The 17,598-nt window shown below is 36.3% G+C and overlaps 1 protein-coding gene across 2 annotated transcripts; it reads right to left on the bottom strand.

Annotated features, from left to right (window-relative positions):
- Window positions 1–172: 172 nt before the first annotated feature.
- ero1b (endoplasmic reticulum oxidoreductase 1 beta) lies at window positions 173–17,519 on the bottom strand. 2 transcript variants are annotated; one of them, XM_008419607.2, is made up of 17 exons: window positions 17,369–17,519; window positions 17,000–17,292; window positions 13,065–13,184; window positions 11,832–11,915; window positions 11,422–11,463; window positions 10,526–10,608; window positions 9,477–9,550; window positions 9,001–9,121; window positions 8,474–8,520; window positions 6,923–6,934; window positions 6,810–6,836; window positions 6,036–6,128; window positions 5,020–5,266; window positions 3,970–4,039; window positions 3,372–3,458; window positions 2,540–2,673; window positions 173–2,455 (listed from the first exon to the last, which is right to left on the bottom strand). In XM_008419607.2, exons 2-17 carry the CDS (start codon window positions 17,162–17,164, stop codon window positions 2,395–2,397), a joined length of 1,467 nt encoding a protein of 488 aa, XP_008417829.2. In that variant the 5' UTR covers window positions 17,165–17,292; window positions 17,369–17,519; the 3' UTR covers window positions 173–2,394. The 2 variants fall into 2 exon arrangements, with proteins under 2 accessions (XP_008417829.2, XP_081467003.1); XM_081610877.1 differs by having other exon boundaries at window positions 17,000–17,482.
- Between the last annotated feature and the right edge of the window lie 79 nt (window positions 17,520–17,598).

The following is a 17,598-nucleotide window of genomic DNA, read 5'->3' as shown; positions in this document are numbered from 1 at the left end:
AAGACCTTCTGTATGCAGCAAAGCGGAGAACCAGGGGACATATTTTTCAACCTGATCATCGTTTCCTTACAGTTTTATGGTTAAAATCAAGAGGTGCTGATTAAATTTAATTGAAATGATCCTTCAACATGTAGTCTTGTTTGAAACAGTGAAGACTTCTCATGAGCCAGAATGTTCAATGTTGTTTTTATTATTATTACATAAAAGGTCCAGGCACCACAGTTTCACAGTTTTCCTTTAGAAGACCTTGACCTTAATCCTTTTGGAAGAAAGGAAGAAAATCATCTTTCCCTTCTGGCTTGTGACAATCTAGAAAAGCAAAAAGGTTTTCCTGCTATTCGTTGACCTAACACTGCACATTAGGATTGCTTGTTTGAAGTTTCTTTCAAATCTGTTATATTGGAATGCATTTTTTACTAAATAAATTAGTAGGATAACTGTATCTCCATCTCTCTAAGTCTTTGGAATAGGCAGCACAAACCACAGCAGCTTCCAGTCCTCTCAGTTCTACCTTTGAGGAAACAGATCTTTATTCTTAAAAACATCCAGCTTCTCTCGCTGTTTGCTCCTATGTCACTTGTGTCCTATATCATCTGTAAAATAACTGTCCTTAAATGTTCAAAACTGATCTAAAGTCAAACAGTCTGCTGCAAGTAATTCAAAAAATAGACAACGTGCATAAAGTAGCTCTTCAAGTTCAACTTCTGTAGCATAAACTTTGGGATATTCTGCAGAAGCCAAAATAATTAAATAATGACGGAGTCCACTGTAACAACCTCGCTCTGAATATGTGAAGCCAAAGCAGCTATAGGAGTCCAAGAGGCTTAAATTGGGTTAAAAAAAACAGAATATAGAGTTGACTGATGGTAAATGAGTGAAAATTTCTCTGACCCTCCAGTAGGGCTGGGCGATGAAGCTTAAAAATAAAAAAAAATTTGTACTAGATCCCATGTTAATCCATTTGTTTCTTCTTGCTCTTTTGTAAAAAAAACAAAACAAAAAAAACAAAAAAAAAAATTTAGAAATGAGAGAAAATAATTTCAAAAAGTGGCTTTTATATCAATCAATTGCATGACAGAGTGTTAGGGCCAGGCTACAAAGATTTTGTTTCATTGAGAATATTGTTGAAATATTAGAAGAATCTGCAATTTTACTAGGAAAAAAAGTTGTTTTAATGTGAAAAAATAAAACAGTGCATCAAGGTGACTAAAGATAGAAAACAAGTATTCCACCAAAAACTCAGAATTTCTGAAAATAATCTCAGAAATCTTCTAGGAAAAAAGTCCAAAAGTCAAAAATTAAATTAGAAAATTAGAAGAAAGAACATTTCTGAGATTAATCAAAAAAATTTTTTCGGTGGAAATGCAATTGGTTTTTTTCTCCCTACCATGGCTCAAATACACCATTGTAAAAAAAGCTTAAAGTTATCAAGACCTAATGTTAACACGATCGATTCAGTCTTGCTACTTGTAATTTCATGCTAACATGTTAAAAAATCAAGTAAAATTTGTATCAAATCACTTCCCCTTTTATTTTTTGTGTTGGAGTTTTCATAGAATTATAACTTTATTCTCATAGTATTACGACTATATTGTCATATGACTTTATTCTTGTAATATTATGGCTTTATTCTCATAAATAATAAAAAAACTGACCCAAATACTTTGACATAGATTTGTTCTGAATTCAAAACCCAAAAGATATCAAAGCTGTAAGTCAAGCAAGACTCTGCATGGTAATATGACTGAAATATGAAACCTAAAAGAAACTCAAACATTTGATTCATTGCCCAGCCCTGCCGTCAAGCCGTCATGTTCATCGTGATCTGATACGATACAAGCTGCAAAACATTAGCATAAATGGGAGCCAGAGGACTACCTCGCCCTAATTTTCAAATTCAGCAGCTGAGGCTTTAGGAGGAAAGGAAGTTGCAGGAAGCTACCAAACAGAAGCATAAGAAGTGGAAACATCCAGCAGAGAATTTCGTCCAAGCTGTGGCATAAACACACGCTACTGTAAGAGCACAAAGCTTTGTTGGGGCCCATTAAATCAGGCGTCCGAATTTGGTAAAAGTCAGCAGACTTCAGCTGATTCATGTGAGGAGGAACTCAAACATGAAGTGCAATAAGCAGTATGTGGGTGGGGGCGTCCATCTTGTCCTCAGACATCTGCAGGAACAGGAGAGGAAATTCATCCTGCGAAGCAACAAATGTCACAACGATCCATCCGAGGGTTTTGGGGAGAAAAAAAAAGAAAAAACCTGAAAAGCTCAACAGCAAAAATCAAAGTCAAGGTTTAGCAGGATGAAAAAAAAATTTATGTTTTGATTTTGGGAAAACGTTGCTGAGGTGACTCCCATCATCATTGTCATCTGGGCCGGAGCTTCTTCCTCTGTTACCTCTTCTCCTTCAACATCAGGCGGAAGTTGTGCAGCTGACATATACTGGTGGACAACCTGTGACAGCAAAGAAAGATTACACTGAGCATGCTCCAACTGGACCGTTTAGCTTACACAGCAACGGTTGCTGTGGGAACCTACCTGCCGAAGGCGTTCATTAAAGCCACTATTTCCTGCCGACTGAGCTGGAAGCCCTTCGACGGGTTGTGTTCTGATAAGCTCTGGATCTCCTTTTCAGAGAAGAGGATCTTCAGAGCCGTGCCCAGACCCTGAGTCTGCACGCAACAGAAAGCTGGTTAAGTTGGCAGAAAAGAAAAACTTTTTACACAGATTAGAAGAAGATTATTGAGGTATCACCAAGGCAACTCGTTTCTACAACCTAAACTCCAGAAAACTTAAAAGTGAAAAATAAAAGACGTTCCAACCACATGAACCAATATTCACAGCAGAACATAAAGAGCATAATAAATGTTTCAACTGAAAACCTTTATAATACTTTACACTCGGGCTGGGTGATTAAACAATAAAATCAATACCACAATGGAGTATTAGGGCCAGGCTAAAAAATAAATAAATAAAAACGGGAAATAAGTCATACTATTACATGATATTTTTGAATTTATGCTCATATTACTACGACTTTAGTCATGTATTACTTTGACTTTATTCTCACAATGTTATGAGTTTATTCTGAAAATACTTTTGACTTTATTCTCCAACAACAAAATGTAAATTTATTAATTTATTTCTTTTACCCTGGCCTTAATAGTCCGTCATACTATACACACGTGATCAATATGAATAGAAAATACGTCCGATAGAATTTTACTGAACTCTGATCCAGAACCGCACAGCATTCTGGGGGATGTAGGCAGAGGAAAGGCTTTAGCTTCACAACCTCTCTGGTGGCATCAACTCACTCACTTATTTGTTACCTAGCAACAACGTAATGAGTAGAGAGAGAGAGACTGACCTGCAGCTTTCCCCAGAGCCGACACTTACTGCAGCCCACGCAGTCCATAATCCGGGAAATGTTTTTGAAATGGAGCCGGAATTCCTCCTGAATGACAGAAAAGGAGGCACGGATGTTCAGAGTTAATTTATTAAGCTGGATTTATTGGTAAATTTACTTATATTGTCATTTTCTACTCACATCAACCGTTCAACATGACTTTTAAAAAAAGTATTGTTCACCTAGACGACCTCACAATGCTCACATGATCACATAAAGATGCAAAACTCTGCAGGCAAGTCTGGGTTAAGTCACTTCTCAAGAACATTACATATGGAGGGTGAAGGGGGTTATGAATGGAGCTGCCTTTTGCTCCTCTGAACTATCAAACATAATCCCGTTACGACTAAGATCTTCCTGGGGGATTGTAGCTGCCTGCCCAGGTCGACCGTCATGGCCCACTACCGTCAGGATAAAGGACTTTTAGCGTTATTCTCTGGCAAGGAGAGTTGCTATTCTCTTGACTCATCACAACTGAAGTTGCTTTTCAAACCAAATTTACGACTAACAAACATGCAAACTTATTTACTTCTATAATTAATGCAGCGTTAAGTCTCACCTTTAAAGTCTTGGCCTCTATTTTGTGTCCGGCAAACATGGACTTTTCATCAAAGTGCATTGGGAAACTTCTGGAAGAGAAAAAAACCAACACATGTAAAAACAGGCTCCCAATATCTAAAGCAGGGGTCACCAACTCCAGTCCTCGAGGGGCTACCGTCCTGCAACTTTTAGATGCGTCTCTGCTCAAACACACCTGGATCAAATAAACTGCTCATGTCCAGGATATTGCAGAGAGGAATGAATGCTGGTGAGGAAATTCAGACATTTTGGAGCAGAGGTGAATCTAAAAGTTGCAGGATGGTAGCCCTTGAGGACTGGAGTTGGTGACCCCTGATCTAAAGCAACACCAATTATTTTAGTTATTGATTAATCTATGGATTATTCTGACAATTGGATAATCTGTAGATTATAAAAATTGAACAATAAAAATTTCTCATTTAGCCCTTTTTATACAGCTCTAAAAATAGATTCATAAAAAATTATTCCTTCTAAGTAAGAAAATAAACATTTTCTTACTTAAAATGCAGTGATGTAGCGTTTGTAACAAAGGACACATTTGCAGCTAAAAAGATCAGCCATTTCTGCTCGACATAACATCAACACAGTGTAAAGCTGATTTAGAAATATTTTTTTAGACTAATGGATTAATAATTGGATAGCAAAAGGTGCCTAATAGTATTTTTTAAAGGAAATTGGACCGTGTGAAGCTAAAACTAGGTCACTTGAGGTATTTTGTGTAGAACATATTCACAGAAAAAACTTTTTATCTTAAATGCAAGATGTCTAAATTTTTTATACATGTTCAGCTTACTACAGCTTTGATGGTGGTGTTCTATCAACAAATTATCTTTTTTTATAGTTTATCTGCTCCAGTTTAGCTGATTCATCACAATTAATCATTTCAGCCCTAATCTGCAGCTTCTAAAGAGGATGCAAGTTGAGAAAATTAGCAGCCTTATGCCAATAATTACCAGCACGTCTGCATGAGATTCCACAAATAATGCACGTTGGTATCAAAGCTAGTGGAAAGTCTGTGGCGATTTCTTACTTGATCTCATTAAAAATCTGCAGCAGCAGCTCTTTGGTTTCTCCGTCCTCCTCAGAGCTTCCAGTGTACAGGTTGACGATCGCTCGCTCAAAGTATGGCGCCACCTTGGAGAGAGCGCGTAGCTCTATGAGGTACAGGAAGTAGAGGTTCTTCAGCCGCCTCGTGCCCTCGCCCTTCGTCTCCGCCGTGTCGAAGCGGCGGCGAAACTCCTGGATGTTTGGGCCCCACACCGGGCGGCCCCAGCCCTCTGACATCACAGACAGAAACCCCTCCATTTCAAGATTATTATACTTAACCAAAACTAACGAAATAACAAAAAATGAAATGGAGAAAACATTTCATTAACTGAAATAATTTAGGGGGAAAAACTACAACTAATTGGAACTATAACATGTTTATAAAACTAACTAAAACATACTGAAATTACAGACATAATATTCTTCTGTTTTGTGTTTATCAATCAATTTATTAGCTTTCGAACTGATGTGAAACAGATTTTTTTCCCCACACAAGCAGTTTACGTCAACTGTAAACTTTACGGCATCCCATAATCCTCCTGGCAACATTTATGCTAGTGTGCAAAATGGCGACAACAAAATTTGAGAGTAAACACCAGTTGGTTATTGTTCGACAATAACTGACTAGATTTTTTTTAAAACGGTGTCTTCTGTTGAGTGTTCATTAACCAATCGATAGAAACATAATCACAATACAATATTTTGACCTTCAAGAATTCTGCACCTAAACTAAAACTAAACTATATTTAACTACTAAAAACTAGCAATCACTGTAGAGTGTAATAACTGAATTACACAAAAACTCACAACAAAATAAAGATAAACCACAATGAAAAATCCAAAACTATTATAACCATGCCCCATATAATTAGTTGGCATTCATAACATGAATCTGCTAAGAAAGTCTATTCTTGGGAAACAAAAAGAGGGAAATAAATGATTGTGAATGTTGTGGATTATGACTGGATTTAGTGTTTTAGAGTGTGTCTATGTTCATACCGTCCAGCAAGAACTCTGCACACAGGTGGATGTTGATGCTGCTGTGGAGGCCCGAGATAAGTCGGTAGAAAACTCTTTTTTCCAAACACAAGCCTGGACAGAAAGAGCGCTTGTTAAGTTTCATCAAACTGCAAACACCAAAACTATGTGGGATTAAATTCAAACCAACTGACCATCTAAATTAGTTTCTCTCTGCCTACTGCGTTATAAATGATCATAGCAGAAATGTGATTGTGAATCTTTTTAGCTTCCAGATTGATGAAGTGACTCATGGAAAACGCTCTCAGGGACATGACTGTTAGCTTTTGGCAGAAGTTGGCAGCTAAAAATTGTACTCCAGTAAAAGTAGAACCATTTCAATCTATCTTTATTCTAGCAAAAGTTAAAAGTCGCCATCCAAGAAATTACTCAAGTAAAAGTAAAAAAATATTTGGTAAAAGGTAACTGACCAAAACACTTAACATTCAAAAATTACATAATAAAATACATCAAAATTTAAAGTTACGTGGAAATTTGGATATTTTAAAGATCAAAATTAAAATAATTCATATAGATAACATAATTACAAAACCAAGCAAAATAAAAATGTTTCCAAATCTGTTTCAATATAAAATAGACAAAACTTTAACAAAAACTGCAGGTGTGTGTGATGATTGTCCTTCTTTCGGTGAAGAGAATCCAGATATTTTACTCAAATAAGAATAAAATTACTCTAGCAAAATTAAAATGTGGCAATGTGAATCAAATAAAAATACTAGAATTAAATGAACTCACCTTCCAGCCACTTGTAAAAGCCTTCCCCTGTGGCATCCGAAACAGAAGAAAAGATGCTTAATCTGAGTTCACAATTAAAAATGACGTCTTGTGCAGCCAGTTGTTTCACTCACCATCATCGTCTCCTGAAAACAGAGCAATAAAGAAAAGAAATTTACATTAATTTCATTAAAATAATAAAATTTAATGAGGAGTGTTTTGTTTTGTGGTGGCTGTTTTACCCCCATGATGCATTCATGTCAAAACGTACATTAGATTACTAATGTACGAACAAACTACTGGGATTTTTCAGTCCAATCCAACTACCATCCCTAACTCTTGTATGCATACTGTTACTAAATACAATTTGTCAAATAATAAAATCTAATTTTAATCACCTTTAATCAAAACCCCAGTATAAACAAATTATAAACCCTGGGCTGACTCTTATGCATTACTCTCACTGAGATCTTTGATTTTACCCACTGCTGCCCCCTGCTGGTTTTCCTGCTGAAGTGTTTTTTTTACTTGTCTCTGACCAGAACAGGGAAATTGGAAGTCACTGAATAACTCTGAACATCTGATATGTGTGCTGATTTTCTGTTTATGTTGAACACAATATGTTTCCTCAGTAAAGGCAGCTCTAAATTTGTTAAAATGACCACCAATTTTCAGTATTCATAAGGCTAGAGATTCTGCTCCAGTCTCAAATGAACATGGTTTCTGTGCTGTCCATGGTGCTGAACTGGACTTTTCTCTAAATCAAGTAAAAAGCTAAATATTATTTTTGTGCTGCTCATGGTGGCAGAATGTAAGAGCAGCTCTGTTACATTAGTTCTAATAATTTTCTAGACTTTTTTTTTTTTAGCTTTGGACAGTTATTCTCTTTGGTTCTGAATTCTGTGCAGCTGGAAGGATTTTTGCTCACATTTTCTTTTACTTTTATTTTTGAACAGTTGTGATGCGTAACCATTTACTACTCGGTGCATCTGGTTACAAATAAAAACAAAAGTTGTGTTGGACATTATTATTGTTTAGTTTTCTTTCTAATGGGTCCTTCATGATATTACTGAATCTCTCTTAGTGTCACTTTAATCTTTAAATTGTATGTTTGCTCTTTATGGACCTGGCAGCGTTTCATTAAACTGGTTTTTAGTTTGCATCCACTCTTCTTGTTTTCTTGGTTTTTGTTTTTGTTTTAGAGTTTTAAGAAAGACCAACGTTAACCAATCTCTGACGCTGTGTGAGATTCCTTCCTGTCTCAAACGCTCCATCAACATCCTGGTCCCCACAAAGCGCTCCGTTACAGGACTGAATTACTCCAGACCCGCCACACGGTTGGCTGTGGTCATGGAGTCCTTTGAGCGACTGGTTCTGACGTTACAGGCCCCCTGCAGGGTCCCTTGCAGTTTCAATACAATTCAACAGTTAATCAGATGATGCAGGTTTACACTTCATCCTGCACCATCACCACTATCCAGGCACTTCAGCCTGAATGTGACCTAGCATGTTTTTGTTTTTGTCCATTCATGTAACTGAGTTTGACTTCATGAATCAACAAAATAAGTTGGTTCTTTCTTTTTTTTATTGAATGTTCTGCCCGTGTCCATCAGGTGATTTTAAACCCAGTTTCCTAGTTTTTTGGGGGTTTTGCCTTCCACTACAAACACTTAGACTTGACTTACCTCTACTGGGAGCCAAAGGGTTCAGAGGTCGGTACACTGATCTGGGTCTGCCACAGAAAAGCAAACATTTATTAAACACACACAGACAAATGAGAAAAACCTTGTTTTGTTGTCAAACATCAAGCTCACTTTAGATGCACCCCTGTGGCTCTTAACTTGTTTAATAACTGAGCAATATTTTAAAATGTAACATTGCCACCAGAAAATTGCATTTATTGTGCACCCATTTTTTTGGATGCACTAGGATGCAAACTACATTGAAAGAAATGTCTTAAATTTGGGAACAAAATTGTAATTTTTGCTCTGTAATTTTAAAATCTAAGCAGGTTTCATATGTTATGCGTTATAAAAACAAGTCATTTGGTTTTAAAGTCTTGTTACGTTTGTGGCTCTAAGCAAATAGCAAAAATAGCTCTTGGGATTGTAAAGTTTTCAGACCCCTGATCTAGCAGATTTGTTTTCTGAAGCTAAAATTCAGCATGAACCCTGAATGAAATGTGACGGCGCTAATGTTTGACTGGTCTCACTTGAAGCAGTTTTCCTCATAGATGCTGTTCCAAACCCTCCATGCAGAAGCCCCTTTATAGCCGGTGTATCGCTCTGGATTCAGCAGCAGATCCACATACTCTGCATCTGGAGAGGTTTCATCTGAAATAATCCATACATAGTAATATATAAATGTTTTGTGGTTCTTATTTCTCCCACCAATAAAGACTTTTTTGCTACAAACATTACGCCCTTTCACAGCTAACTACTTCCACATACTTTCAGCTAGAAATGGCATTCAAACTTTAAAATATAGTCATATTCCTCAACTACTTTTGTTTATTTCAGCTTTTTCATATCTTTTGCAGATTTCATATTAGACACATATATTACACATATTAGCGTCAACAGAATTATTTCTGTTTGCTGAACATCTTAGTGATGAGAGACAGAATATGTCAGAAATTATTTATTAATATCTTCATTAAATCATAGGTGAGAATAAGAAGGATTTTACCGTCTAGCTCACAGAAGTGATCCTGAGCATCATCGTGTCTCGCCCAATCAGCGAAGGCCTCTTTGCTCTGGTTACTGTAACAAAGAAAAACTTAAAATGAATGAAAAGAGAACAAGTGAATGCATCGATCATTAAAGATCCCAAATGTTCAACCAGTGAAAACAGAAACGAGACGCTTTGATGAGCCGAACGTCATTAAGATCAGAGCTGAACCCGAAACATGTTGGAACATTTAAAGTAGGTTACCCAATATCCCCATTAGGGCTGAATGATTAATCACATTACTCTTGATGAATCAATTATTGAAATTGCTAACTGAACTATACAGACTTAAAAAAGGCAATTTGCTGGGAAAAATATATACTCAGAGCAGTAATTAAGTCCAAACTGTACAAAATATATTTACATTTTGCATTTATGATGAGAAAAAAAAACCCATTGTAAATATGTTTTACACGAAACTCCTCAAGTTGAATTGTTTTTAGCTTCACCCAGTTCAAATTTACTAAAGGAATGTCATGTTATTGTATTATAAGAAATATCAATTTACTTATTTAAAAATGGAATTGGTTTGTTTATTTACATATTTGAATGTATTGCCAATATTGTATAGAAAACTTAAGTAGTTTAGTGAAAAATTTGAAGAATGTGGCCAATTTATACTATTAATCATCAGAATAATCAGATGAATAGATTAATCGATAACTAAAATAATCACTAGTTGCAGCCATATTGGCTTGTAAAGGACGCAGACATGAGAAACTAGCTGTTAGTCTTCTATTGTTTGAGGATGATTTCCGTTTTCTATAAACTCACTGCCATCTGGCATCAGTTAAAGGAAGTAATACTAACAATATCACAACGCTACACTTAAAAAGGTCATTGTTCAGTTTTAGGGAGCGCTAGCTGTATCAGGGTCCAGGAGACGCAGGTACTTGTTTAGCCTGCTTCTAAAATCCCTTTGCATTTTGAAAACGGGGTACATCTCCAGCAGGAGTCTGACCCCTGACCCGCAGCAAACAGAGGTGGGTCAAGGTGCGTGATCTGACCTCAGGGTGCTGTTGATGGCGCCGAGCTTATTGGCCTGCTCACACTCAGTCTCGTCCGACATTGTGTTGGCTGCCTGGGAGTACTGGACACACACAAGGTGGTAGCATGTGTTTAGCATGAGCTAACAAGCAGAATTACAACGCCTTTAAGTAATCACAAACTGTTTCAGCCTGTGAGTAATTTCTATTTCACAAAAAAAGAAAAAAAAATTTTTGACTTTCAGCTGTTTTGCCTGGACAAACAGTCAAGACTTGAATTTTAATATCCCACCCCTTTTCAAGAATTTAGAGAATGAATCGTTTTCCACCATTATAAAAACTAACAGCTGTGATAATAAGGCTGAAACATGCAGTCTATAAATATTTATATGACTTTTCTTTGAGGCCCATCATGAACACTTTCATTTGCTTGATTTAGGTTTAGTGAGAAGAGAAAGTGAAGACGGCAACTTCACATTTTCTTTTTCATTTCTTCCTACAACAAGAAACCTGGAAATTCGGGGTCACCAACGGCAGTTTTCCAGCCAGTCGTCAATCTGTCGATGTTTAAAAACCCTGACATTCAAATTTGCCCAGTGCTGATTTTTTTTGTCTGAAAAGTTGACAATTTAGCAACTTTGTTGCCAAGTTATAAAAACTTAGCAACTTACCTGTTGTTGCTGTTGCTAAGTTGTCAACAGTGGGGTTGGTTACGATTGTCAACTTGCGCAGGTGCAGATGTGACTTTGTTAAACAAATTAAATGAAATTAAGAAAATCAAGGTCGATCTAAAAGTTTCCTCAGGCTTTTTTGTTCTCTAGAATCGGTGTGGTTCATTACAATTAAAACAGCCGAATCAGACGGATAAACTCTGCACCCGGTTGTAATTAGAAATTTATTTTAAGAGGTTTTCTTACCTTGTTGTAATTTCCAGACTTAATGCCAATAGGAACTTTACTCTGCAAAACCAACATCAACAAAGTCAGCACCATATTTTGTATTTTATTTATTAATTTATTTCAAAAGACAAAACCAAACAAGCAACCATCTGAACATGAGAAAAGATCAGCATACATAACCAAGAACACAATAATTAGCTTGTCTCTACTTTTTTGTTTGAAAAGGAGTAAGAAGAATTAATTCTTCCCCTTATCTCAATTTAATAAAATATATCCCTTACCGACTCTAATTATGAAAAATTTGTAATTAAAAACATTACTAAACTTCAGCAGATCAACTGAAAATTGCCTGTAGTGATAACTTATAGTGGTATAAGTTTCCAGTTCATCTGACTGAATCTGTGATGCGAGTGTGGGTGAACTCTGACCTCTGGGCAGGGCTCCACATGGCAGTCTTTGATGGAGCAATGTCCATCATCGGGCCAGAAAGGACATGGACGCTTCAGGTTCACCTGGGAAAAAGCAAACATGGAGTCACTGCGTCTAAAAGACACTCTGGTGATCACGATGGCTTCCCAGATAGAAGTCAAGACTCACTTAACTCTACAAGTACTCGACGCTTGGTTGGATATATAAACAGACTCAATGTGCAGAAATGACATGGAGGCTCTTTGTTTTTTGAAAAACAAGAAAAACATGGAGGTTGGTATGGAATTACAAAAGACAGAAAATATTTTTTTAAATGGCTTTTATTTCAGTCATCCCCTTGTATTGGGGCCAGACTACAATATTGGTTGTTTAATTATGACAACACAGTCATAACAGTAGCAGAATGAAGATGCAATTTTACCAGAACATCTCAAAATGATGAGAAAAAAAGTCATTTTGAAGAAAAAAGGTTTCTGTAGTTATTGAGATCTAACTTCAGCAGCTCTGCGGTTCTTTTTTTTTTTTTTTAATATTCAGCCGTTTGCTCAATTGTTTCAAAGTCCTGCTGCTGATAACAATTTGATGCTGATGTGTTAACATTTTTTCCTCATCTGTAAAACAGATACCAGAGTATAACTTCAAAAGATGCTCAACACACAGTTGATTTTTTGTTGTTTTTTTATGCAGGAGTTTTTGTAAAATTATTACATTCTCCCAATATTACAACTTTATTCTGGTAACAATAAACTCATTATTCTTGCATTATTTTAAAACACGCTTGTCGAGTAAGATGATAGGCTTCACTCTTAACCATGGAATCCCAAAGAGCGCATTAGCGAGAAAAAACTAGATTTTTGAAAACTTGCATCTTGAAAAACAAAAACTTTGATTAATCGATTTATCCTGAATGACAGACATACTTTTACCTTTGTTTGAATTAGTATGCTCCCACTTATGTTAATGCTATCACAACTGGTTTTTCTCACTCTTTGACAATAAATTATATTTCTCTTCTATTTTATTAGTGATTAAACAAAACAAATGTGATTTCAAAGCCCATGGAAATGCAAAACACAACTTCTAAGCTCTTAGGACGTAAACCTTTAAAAAAAAGAAACAACTTTTTATTCCAGTGACGAATGTAACGCCTTCCCTTGATTAAATTTATTTCTACCTCCTAGATAATGTTTATAGCTCTGAATATAAATTACTCTGATTTATAATCCGCTTACCTTGTAGTATCTGAAGTAATCTCTCTCTGCCAGTTTCTTGATGCGAGGATAAATCTTGAAGTTGTTGAAAACGTCAATGCTTTCAACATCACAGAAGCAGTCATCGAGAACTCCTGTGAGCTAAAGCAGAGCACAAAAAACAAGGCAAATTAGCTGAAACTTCAAGGAGATTTATTTACTTTCTAAACGTATTATTGTTTTTTTAAGAAAAGTTCATAATAAACTTTAAATCCTAGAACAGTAGGTTGATCAAGGCCCATGAAATGTCATGTCATAATGCCCCAAACATCTATGAGAATGATAAACTGGAACACAATAGCATGTGACATATTTAGGAAATAACATGCAACTAAATGAACTGTGAGATTTTAGCATTTGATTTACCAAGAGAAGAGATGGATGAGATATGAGTTGAGTTGTGTTGCAACAGCAGGTTTGACACACAAACCACCACCAGTTCGAACCATCAGTAATAATACTTTCAACACACAAATGTGTTTTCTTATCGGAGCCCAGAAAAACTAAAAGAAATCCCAAACCATTCAATCAAACATGCCAACGCTGAGGTGAGCCTCAACTACAACACAAACCAGAGAACATTAAGATGTCCAGCAAATGTTTAGAGAAGGTTGCAGAGTTTTCTTTCTTATGAAAATCTGCTATAACACACCCAGGTCTGGGTAAACAGGTTGCTTTGTTTCAACAAGGGATTTAACAAACTAGAAAACGATTCATCCAAATTGATGCTTAAATACCTGATTCACTGTTGGAGATTAGAAGAACAAGGCTAAGAACATTGTCTGAAACTTAAGAAACAAAAAATGCAATAAAATATACCTTGATGAAAATGTTTGCATATGGGATAAATTTAAAAAAAAATCTAATACTGAAATTATGAAGATTGATTTTATTTGTACAGGTAAATTATTCACACCCCTGGAATATCTTAAGTTTAAATTATTTTAATTGAACCACAAAGTTTGTCTTTGTCAGAAAGTAACTTTTAAAAAAATGCGTTTTGACTTTTGTTAAATGTTCTATTAAATCAATTCAAACACTTTATTAATCCCAGAGGGAAATTAAATGTTGTAACTCATTTTATCCACGTTTCTGCAAAGAGTTGCTGTAGATGCCAATGGTTGTAATCAGGAGTTATGTCCTGTAGCAGTCAGTGCAACAGCAAAGCTGAGGAAGCCTCTGATTGAAGAGGCTTCACAACAAGGATGCACAGTGTTTCAAATCATGCAATCTTTCCCAATAATGAAGTAAGTCTCTTTATTAGTATTATAACGATAAGACACTTCTTATAATTATGGACCATTCTTTGAATGTTTTCAATATTTTATCTTTAGGAATGAGCTTAAAGCAGCCATGGCATCACTCAAATTTCTCTATCAAGTCAGGACTTTGACTGGGCCTCTCCAAACCATCAATAATATCTTCTGGTAAAATGAAAAAATAACATTTGACCTAACTCTTTAAGAGGCACCAACTTACAACAACCATCAGTTTTTATTCAGAATTATAAATGCAAATTCACCCTCATAAACAAACATTTCAATTTGATCCTAGTTAAAGTAAAATGCAGTCAAATTCAGTTTGTAATACAAATGACGGCTTAAAAAATGGCAATCTGTCTTCCGGAGAGAGCACGTTTTAAAAAGCAGAAAAGAACAACTCGGTTTCAACACACAGAAACTTCCAGAAACCCTGACGTGATCAACATGTGGTTTAAGTGGAGAAAACACGGAAGAGCTGTCTTTTTATAGTGATGAAACTAAGAGAGAAACAGAGAAAAACCGATAAGGTCTAAGGAAGTGGTACGATTTCTAAGATGATGAAATACATTTTTGTATTTTGTACTTTTGAGAAGTGAATGAAAGATATCCTAGAAATCGGCTACATATTGTATTTAAGGGCATTTCCTGATCAAACAGCAAGAAAGTTCCTCCTTAGATGGTCTAGTACAAATATGACAAACCATGTTTTAATTCTATATAAATGCCTTTTTTTTTTATGCACGGAGAAAAACTTTTACAGAATCATTTGAATTAGTTTCACAATTATCTTCAGATTTATGACAAGATGTACCGGAAATTTAAAGTTTGAGGTGTTTACCATGAAAAATGTGTAATGGCTCCTCAAATAAATAAATAATTAAAAAACTGAAACATATTTTTCCACAAATACACAGAAGCATTTCTAAACAGCCAAATTTGTGAACATATTTTACTTCTGGAGATATCAAGATATAAACCCCTGAACAAAATCAAAGCGTAACATTTTTCAGTTAGTTCTCTTTAAAGTATATATATATATATATGTGTGTGTGTGTGTGTGTGTGTGGTCCTGCTGCTGCTCCGTTTACATCAAAAATCAGAAAATACATATACATTGTTTTTCCCTTAGAAAATAGGTTTTAAGGCAATATAAATAATCATATATATATATATATATATATATATATATATATATATATAGTGTTTTGTTATTCACTGTGGAGAAGAAACATTGAGATAATCTCATCAAAAACTTTTAAATTTATGCAATAACCTTTAAACAAGAAAAGCTTTTGAATTCCTGGTCAGACATACGTTGGCCAGGCTGCGTCTCTGGCAACTTCTACTGCCTGAATTTGCATTGGATGAAAATCAGTCAGTCAGGGTTACTTAGTGCATTACTGGAAACACTTCCACAGGTTGAAATTATTTACTGAGGTTTCTAAAAGTAATGTACGTTCCAGTCATTTCTGTCGACTCACCGGTCAGGTTAGTGTTTCATTTTCAGAATCAAACTGATTAATTACTCAAGAAGCTAACATATGTAACCAACAAGGGGTTCTATTAGACCCGAATGAAGAACTATAAAAAGTTTATTAAGCGGTCAGATAATAGAACCAAATAAAACTCTATGAAAACTCAACTTACTTTTATAGTTGTTTTTTTTTTGTTGTTGTTGTTTATAAAAACAAAATGTTGAAATTAACTACTTATGCTTGAATTTATCTTTTAGGAATTAGGAAACAAATTTACAAAACAATCTAAAGACAGCTTACAATAACATTTGTATAACTAGATATAAATAGCACTAGCACAAGTGTAGCAGACACTCAGGAATACCAGTTTGTCTTGTTATCGCAACAGAAGCATGAAAAATTAAAGTACAGCTGACCTCTGAGTGCAGCAGTCCACTGAAAGCCAGCACCATTATAGAGTACCCAGTTGTTCTCAGCATCATTTCCTTCTTCTGATATCAACAAAGTTTCCCTTTTGGTGGTGAAACTGCTCTCCATATGCTGGGGCAGAGCAGAAGTGTTTCTGTAGGCAGAGCTGTCATAACTAACCAAACAGCTCAACCCCTGATACGGTTCCACCTCCAAAACAACCAAACCCCGCCTAACGGAAGTGCTCTGACTGTAGTTTTAGGGGTAACTGTGTCCTTTATATAGCACTAAAACACAGCAGAGTAAAAAACTACAACTCCCATGAGCAGGCACAGGGCAAGATACGGAAGCAGCCAATGAGAACACACCACGATTTGGACTTGTCCGTGGGAGTGAGACCTGTTTGAGCTGAAATTAAAAAGCATTACGTTCACACCCACACAAAACCCGAATGCTGTTAGAGACAGAAACAAGGCTTTGTGTGGCAGTGAGGTGGCTCATGTACTGAAGAGTTGCTGCAGCACATCTGGATCAGAGGTTCTGATTCAGAACTGCTTCTTTCGATCAAGCAGAACTGAAGTTGGGACTTCGAAAAGTTGCAGGATGGCGGAAGACCAGAGATCCTGACCTGCACCGTCAATATTCGATATACAAAATGCTGCTTGGAGACACAGAACTGAAGGTAGCAACGTAATAACACGCAATTCTGTATAAAAACAAACCTATTTTCAAATAAAGCGGCTAAAAAACCCCGTTTGTAGGGTGTCCTTACATGACAGAGGCAGCTCTGATCCGCACTGTCCGACTCGCTGCTCTGCTGCTCGTTGTGCTGCGTTTGGGGTCTCCCGCTGTTCTGTTGAAACCAACCAAAAACTAAGTTCCCCAGAAAGCAGATGGACAGCAGAACCCAGCAGGCTTGTGCAGTTATCCTCCACATCCCTCACGGAGCTGCGCTGTCAACGATGGACAAAGAAAAAAACAGACTTCCGCCTCTCTCTGTTCGATCTATAGGATGTTAGCCACCGGGCTAACTGTGGCTAAAACTGAAGAGTCCGCTCACACTGCCTAAAAACACACAGAGACACGCTGAAAGAACAAAACATGTCTTTCTAAGTCTGTGGCCACCAAATATCCATCTTACTTTCGATTAAAACACACAAATACGCCTCTTCCTTCCGGAAAAACAGTTTCCATCGTTTTTCTTCTTCTACGCTGCTGTTTTCTTCTTCCTGTTTTTTGACGGTTGCCAAGCAACGTTTTGGTGCGCAACCGCCACCAACTGGAATGGAGTGTGGGACGGGATACTAATAAATATCTACATAAATTTAGTAAAACTACAGAATGCAACTTTTATTCAGCTAATGATCTCAA

This window comes from Poecilia reticulata, chromosome 1, assembly GCF_904066995.2.
Source record: "Poecilia reticulata chromosome 1, P_reticulata-male-v2, whole genome shotgun sequence".
NCBI lineage: Eukaryota > Metazoa > Chordata > Actinopteri > Cyprinodontiformes > Poeciliidae > Poecilia > Poecilia reticulata.
Note: the sequence above shows the minus strand (reverse complement) of the source record. Positions and strands in the feature narration are given on the sequence as shown.